The sequence below is a fragment of the Diplotaxodon limnothrissa genome, linkage group LG3 (assembly GCF_057381915.1).
Source record: "Diplotaxodon limnothrissa isolate DT_005_m linkage group LG3, D_limnothrissa_male_GT1.1, whole genome shotgun sequence".
Lineage (NCBI taxonomy): Eukaryota > Metazoa > Chordata > Actinopteri > Cichliformes > Cichlidae > Diplotaxodon > Diplotaxodon limnothrissa.
In genome coordinates this window covers 41,275,346-41,283,011 of record NC_140598.1, presented here as the reverse complement: position 1 = coordinate 41,283,011, position 7,666 = coordinate 41,275,346, and the positions used below count along the sequence as shown (strand labels likewise).

Genomic DNA, 7,666 nt, shown 5'->3' with positions numbered 1-7,666 from the left:
ACTATACATTTCACACCTGAGCCTCAACTCTTGCGGCCCGGTACCAAACGACTCACGGACCGGTACCGGCCCGAGGCCCGGGAGTTGGGGACCGCTGCTTTAGTCCATCTATCTAAACAGCACATACTCAAAAATTATTACTATTACTTTTTTAAAAATCTATTTTCTTGTAAATGGAGAATTGACAAGCTGCTGATAAATGTAATTTTTCATTTAATGTTACTGTGTAACACAATCATTTAATTTTCTTTTCGAAGTTACAGATTTTACTGTGAAACCAGCTGCAAGTCCCACTAAAGCTCCAAATAACGCTCCTACTGCAGCCCCCACTGGACCCCCTATAGCTCCAACACCAGCTCCAAATGCAACTTCAATGCTAATTCCAGCACCAATACCAGCAGCAACTCCAGCCCCAGCTCCAGCACCAGCAGCAACTCCAACATTAGCACCAGTATCAGCTTCAGCAAAAAAAGCATCCCAGTTCCCCAGGGTAAACTCATTCCTTCTTTCTGCTTTGTATCTTGCTTCTTTGGCCGTCATCTCTGGATTTTCTTTCTGAAGTCGTTCCATCTCTGTTTTTATGGCTTTCTCTGCCTCTTCAAACATTTTGGTGGTGAAGCAGAATCCTCCATTTCTCTCAGTCATTGTCTTGATTTTCTTCAGCAGCTCTCTGACCTGAGAGGGATCCTTGTTTCTGCTGTTAAAAACATGATATCCTCCACGGCACTGACTGATAAAGTCTTTGAGATCTGGATGTTTGATTGCTTCTTCTATGGTGTCTTTATTCTCATCATCTTCATGGATTACCAAGGCCATCGTGTAATCAGCTGCTTGTTCACCAAAGATCTTCTGAATGATTTTCACAGTTTTTTGTTCTTCTTTGGTGAATCTGTTTGGTTGGATCACAACCAGGAACACATGAGGACCAGGAGCAGCAAAGGAGATGCATCTAACAATCTCTCTCTTCACCTCCTCTTTAGTTAGTTTAGTTTTGTACAGACCTGGAGTATCAACTACAGCCACTGTTTTACCTTCAAACTGACATGTTTCCTTCTGACACACTGATGTTACAGAGGAAGAGAAGTCTGTTGATCTAAATACTTTTCCCTTTAAGATGCTGTTTCCTGCTGCACTCTTCCCAACTCTGGTTTTCCCCACAAGAACAATCCTGATGTCAGCTTCTGATTTGTTCATGGCTCTCTGAGCTTCTCTGAACATTTCATTAGTGTAGTATCTTCCTCCATTTCTCTCAATCATTGTGTTGATTTTCTTCAGCAGCTCTCTGACCTGAGAGGGATCCTTGTCTCTGTTGTTAAAGACATGATATCCTCCACCACACTGACTGATGAAGTCAGAGATGACTGGATTATTATTGATCATTTTTTTTATGGTGACTCCATCTGCCTCAAGATTGTCTCCACAGGTGAACAAGGCCATAGTGTAACTTGCTGACTGATCTCCAAACATGTTCTTGATGATTTTGACAGTTTCTTGTTCTTCTTCTGTGAATCTGTTGGCCTGAATTACAACCAGGAACACATGAGGACCAGGAGCAGAAAGGGGGATGCAGCTACTGATCTCTCTCTTCACCTCCTCATCAGTTTTTCTGGTGTCAAATAAACCTGGAGTATCAATTACAGCAAGTTTTTGACCATCAAACAGACCTGGTTTCTTCTCACACTTTAACGTTACTACAGAAAAACCTGCTGCGGATTTAAAAGCTTTTTCTCCTAAGATGGTGTTTCCTGATGCACTCTTCCCAACTCCAGTTTTCCCAATAAGAACAATCCTAAGGTCAGCCTCTCTGAACATTTCAATGGTGTAGTATATTCCTGCATTTCTTTGAACCATGGTGTTAATCTTCTCCAGCAGCTCTCTGACCTGAGAGGGATCCTTTTCTCTGTTGTTTAAGACATGATATCCTCCACCACACTGACTGATGAAGTCACTGAGAGCTGGATTTTTACTGATTAATTCTTTTATGGTGTCTTCATTTGACTTCAGCTCATCTCCATGGGTGAACAAGACTAATGTGGAACATACTGACCTTTTTCCAAACATCTTCTGCATTATTTTCAATGTTTCTTGATGTTCTTCTGTGAATCTGTTGGCCTGAATAACAACCAGGAACACATTAGGACCAGGAGCAGCAAAGCAGATGGATCTCTCCATCTCTGCTGTTAACTCCTCTTCAGGTTTATGGGTGTCAAACAAACCTGGAGTATCAATTACAGACAGTTTTTGACCTCCAAACTCTCCCGTTTCCTTCTGACACTCTGATGATGTCAATTTAAAAGCATTCCCTTTTCCTAAGATGGTATTTCCTGAAGCACTCTTTCCAACTCCAGTTTTTCCAAGAAGCAAAATCCTGAGTTCTGCCTTCTCTGGTACCTCTTGCTCTGCTGAAAAATATAAAACATCTTTTATTTATGATTGTATAAGATAAGATAACATAAGATAACATAAGATAAGATAAAATAACTCTTTATTGTCATTGCACAGTCATACATAGTACAGTAGTACAATGAAATTGGAAAAACTGTCCTACGTCGGCACTACATAAAACACAACACGACACGATATGACACATCACAACGCAACAAACAACACAACACAGTATATTAACTTAGTATAAAAAAGAAGAATAAGTGTATGAAGTTGCATTTTACCATTTCCTTTCACTAAAGCTAATACTTTCATATTTCAAATTCTGAAGATAGAAGGTGTACTTTCTGTTCTGTCATGTGCAGGCCAAACATTAAATCACTGAGTAAATAAAGGGAAACACAGCAGTCCAGAAAATTGTTTAAGTTTAGAAAGACACTTAGGGAGACGACATAGACGGACCAGCCACAAGAAGGAGAGAACACAGGGCTTAAAGATACACAGGTGCAATCAGGGAATGGAACACAGGAGGGGAACACAGCTGGGAGAAATCAGACCTGACGAGACAAGGACGCAAAAGCAGACTACACTAACAGAGGACACAGACCTTCAAAATAAAACAGGAAGTACACCGAGACAGTATGGAGGGAGAAAGAGAACATGGAGGAGCACATGACGGGATTAGAAAACACAGAACACAAGGACTGGGAACATGGCACAAGAACTAACACCACAATATAAACACAGGCACACAGAGGGCAACTATATAAGGGGGACCTATTGAATACTCTAAACTAGAACACTAGACACTATGGAATAAACTAAGATGAACGAAGAGAATCTTAAACATGAATCACAATACAAAATTATAAAGACACAAGGAACTCATAACACTGAGTCAAGAGACCCAGGATCCTGATAGTTTTGGTGTTTTCTGTGCCTCCCTTGTGTTCCTTGTGCTGTATCTAGTGCCCCTAGTTCAATGTTTGTGTTATTTCCTGTTTTACTTTGACAGTCCCACGCCCTGTAGCAGTGTATTCTGTTTTGTTTCCTCCCTGTCTTGTCTCATCTGATTAGTCTCAGCTGCGTTCCCTGCATCTCCACCATTTCCTCCTTTCCCTGTGTGTGCATAAAGTGTGTGCTTCCCTTTGTTCTGTATTGGATCACCTGCATGTTCTGCTGTGTGTCTTCCCCTATGTTTTCTCTGCTGGTCTTTCCCCCCGTGTTTCCATGTCTCAGGCTTTCTAGTTATATTTCAGGTTTTATGTTTAGTTTTCCTAGTATAGATTTTGTTTGCTCCTTTCTAGCTGTCCTTGACTTTTATTTGTAACATTTTTACAGCCCTGAATAAAGGCTTTTGTTATCATCATCACTTTGTCTCTATCGTCTGCATTTGGGTCCTATCTCTCTCTACTCCACACCATCTTCCCTTTGACTACTGTCACCACTTTCCCATTAAAAAAAATGCAAACAGATATTGTAAATTTCTATGTTCTGTGAATAAAATCCTGTTGCATGAGAATTGCTTATTATTGCATTCTGGTTTTAGTTCGATTTTCAAACGTTTTTGGAATTTGGTTTGTTGATTTAGTGGATGGAGCATTAATCTGCTGGTGATTCGAGAAGCTAAATGTGTGAAAGCTGCACAAACCACAGGGGGAAATTCTCAAATAGATACATACTTTATTGCAGCAATATATACATATTGCAAATTGCAATAATAAAACAACTCATAATTGTTTTACACGTATTTGTTTCCTTACACTTCCTCTTGCAGAGCGCTAAATGTTTATTGGTAAATGGAACAAATGTTGAGCAGATAAACAGCAAAACGCCTTTGAAACTGTTGATGACATTGATTCAAAAGCAATTATTTTCCTAATAAATTATTTTAATTTTCTTTCCCTAGGTTCTTTCTGACTCTAGGCTTTAATGAAAGAGAGAGAGAGATCTGTTGGCCTGTGCTAGTTTTTACTCAACTTTTGAGAACTGAAGTTCATATTGGGCAATTTGTGAACCATGTGTCAAGTTTTATTACCCTTTACATAAAATTTATGTTACAGATTAGTCTTTTTAAATGTACTCACCAAGGCGAGTGTATTTGCTGGCCATGTCTGTCTTTTACGGGCAGCTGATGTGTAATTTTCTGTCTCTGATGTTTCGCTGCTCAGCCGTTTCCACTTTATCGTGCTGCTGTGTTTAACGTGTGGAAACTTGTTTGAGAGGTGGGGCAAAAAGGTCGTTATGAAAGAGATTATGGTTTCATGTCATTCAAATTGAGTTAGTTTTGAATGAGAGATGACATCATACTTTGCAGCATGTTTTGTTTTTGGTGCGTTGAAACAAAAAGGTCAGCTAATCTCTAAAGTGGGTGTGGAGCTCCGAGCACTGAAAGTTCATTATGTTGCTTTCACAGACCTACATGCAGACTCTGTCTTGGACATTAATCTTGTGACTCAAACTAGGTGTACAGTAGGTTGTGCCACCCTGAATGAATTTGCATTTGAATTGGCATTTTATATCTCAGCTGAGTGTTTAAATTCTTCATTTCCATGTCATTGCATTTGGTTTAGCTTTTTAAGAAATGAAAGAAAACTTGTATCAAAGGTATGTTGTCTGACCGGACAGGCAGGGCAACGCCCAGAAGCTAGGCAAATGTTTTCTCTGTTACATATCACACAGACAACTCTATCCTGCGGTGTGTAGAATTGAAAAGCATGGCCTAGTGTTTTGGAAAGTTCTTCCAAAAAAATAAAATAAAACAAAACAACACAACATTTTTAACTGTGGAGTTTTTTTTATCATTTGTTTAGTTTAAATAAGCATACAATTTCCCTTTTTAAACTGAAATTTGGTATCCTGTACTTGAGTCAAAAAACATATCCAATAATTCTTTCTTAGATTAATTTAGTATTTCTAAAACCGAAACTCAAGAGAAATACAAATAGAAAATGCAACGAATTGAGGGGGGTCAGTAGGAGGGGAGGGGTACGGTTGGTTTGGCGGTGTGAGGTGAAGTTTGTTTTGTTCATAGTGAAAAGTAAGGACAACAAGAATTAAAATGAGATACAGTAAATACAAAACTAAAGACTGACTAATAAAGGAATATGAAAATCACTTGAATCCAAAAGAATGAGTCACAACTAGGGATGGGTATCGTTTAGGTTTTATCCGATACCGGTGCCAAATCGGTACTTTTGAAACGGTGCCGGTGCTTAAACGGTGCTTAAAGAATGGAGAACACAAACTTTGTCCAAAAACCTCTCATGTTCAGCTGTTTTATTTTTTTTTGTAAAAAGATAACAATGTTAGCCTTTTCTGCAGCTATAGGGCATATATGGTATCACTCTTGGCTGGAAGCAGTGCTTAAACAATGGAAAAAAAACACAAACTTTGTCCAAAAACCTCTCATGTTTAACTGTTTTCCACTTTTTCTTTGGTCATTTTAGCCTTTTTGGCCAGGGTGAAGGGAGCATCTGCCATCAAACAAGAAGACAGCCGCATGTAACTATGATGATGTTTGCTAGTTCACCTTACATGCATTAATGTAATAACGTGGTTAGCCTACTCAAGGTAAATTACACTCGAACAACACTAAGAGACTCACGCAGAGAAGAACGGCTGCTGCTGCCATCATCCTCATCATTTCTGCTACACTGGCAGGGCTAGGGGCCAGGACTCTATTCTTCAGGTTTTTGGGGGATGTTGCTCCGGGTCCGATAACTGGCAACCCACCCAACGTGCACAGTGTGAGGTCTCGCAGCAAGCTATCAAATACGGCGCATTTCTCGGCTTTTAAAAAAACCGCTATGCGTCGCCAGGTGTTTCATCAGATTCGAGGTGTTACCTCCTTTGACAGCATCACAGTATCAGCTTAAAGCACTTGTTGCAGGCTGCTGAGTTTGCATCTTTTGCTGTGAAGTACAGCCAGACTTTTGACCGCTTCGCCTTGGACATTTTTAATCTGTAGCTCTGCTCTAACTGAACGTACGTACCTGGCCCCGCCTACTATCCTGGGAAACGTAAAATGATTGGCTAGAAGTGTATCACAGCTCAGGAAAAAAGCACCGAAATAAAGCACCGAAATGTGCGCTGCTTTTCGGTCTGGTTACTACCGTTTATGTCAGAACCGGTGCCATCATGGCACCGGACACCGGTACCCATCCCTAGTCACAACACAAATTTATAATCTGGCTCAAAGACCCAGGACCATGACAGTAATGCAAAGACTTGTACAGACTTTCATACATGTATGTAACCCTATATATAGCTATAGTAGGTGAGTGAGGGTTGCTCAGATTGCCACTACTAGCACCATATAGTGTGACTAACAACTAACCACTGATTAAAAATGAAATATTAAAATATAATCTGCTACATAATTACATTAATCACATTATCAAAGCAGCTAAAAGCATCTACTCCCAGAAGCTGGAAGAACGGCTCTCAGCCAACGACCCTGCGTCAGTGTGGAGGGGCCTGCAGGAAATCACCAGCTACAGATGCCCCCCACCCACTATAGGGCTTTGGATTGACGTCACGCCGCAATGCATTGTGGGAGCGCAGCTCCATTTTCGGGGTCTACGAATCAAAACAAACACACTGTGTTGGAACGACGACGACAAGAAACATGCTTAAAAGCAGCTCAAAAGAAAACGGACGGTATAGAGACCGAGACCAGAGGCGAAGCAGCGGTACTTGAAAAAAATAGAGTGCATCGCAAATCTGGACCCATTTGAAATACGGCAGTGGAGTAAAGACCCAGACGACTTACCGCCACTGTCCTACCTCGATATCTTCACGTATCTTGTTTGTGGAGTAAGCGCTTACACAGCAAACCAGTTTCGTAATTACAAGTCACTGGAGGCGCACATCAAATTTACAAATGGCTGGGTGCAAGATTTGGCTATTTTCAAGCCGCCAAACTCTGAGTACGTCGTCATTAATACCAAAGTAAGTCAGCTGGAGTGCATCGAGTGAAATAGCCATTTTCCACCCCCCACCATAATTAATGTTATACATTTATCATTGAACTGCTAAAATATCGTTATCATATTATATGCCCATAATTGTAAAGTAGATGCAAATTAACATGTTGATAATCGGGCAAATTATTAACGCCAATTTGTGTCCTTCCTGTCTCATTTCATTTATTGTCTTTACATCAACCAATCAAGTTACTCCATTTGATGTTTGATCGCAAATTTTATAACTTCCGAGACCACCAACGATGATATTATTCAGCTATAAAGTGTGATGTGAACATATTTAGAACTTACCG

At 40.2% G+C, this 7,666-nt stretch overlaps 1 protein-coding gene across 1 annotated transcript; it reads right to left on the bottom strand.

Annotated features, from left to right (window-relative positions):
* Window positions 1–219: 219 nt before the first annotated feature.
* Window positions 220–4,497, bottom strand: LOC146635853 (GTPase IMAP family member 8-like). The gene is made up of 2 exons (XM_085350229.1): window positions 4,473–4,497; window positions 220–2,402 (listed from the first exon to the last, which is right to left on the bottom strand). Exons 1-2 carry the CDS (start codon window positions 4,495–4,497, stop codon window positions 220–222), a joined length of 2,208 nt encoding a protein of 735 aa, XP_085206355.1.
* Between the last annotated feature and the right edge of the window lie 3,169 nt (window positions 4,498–7,666).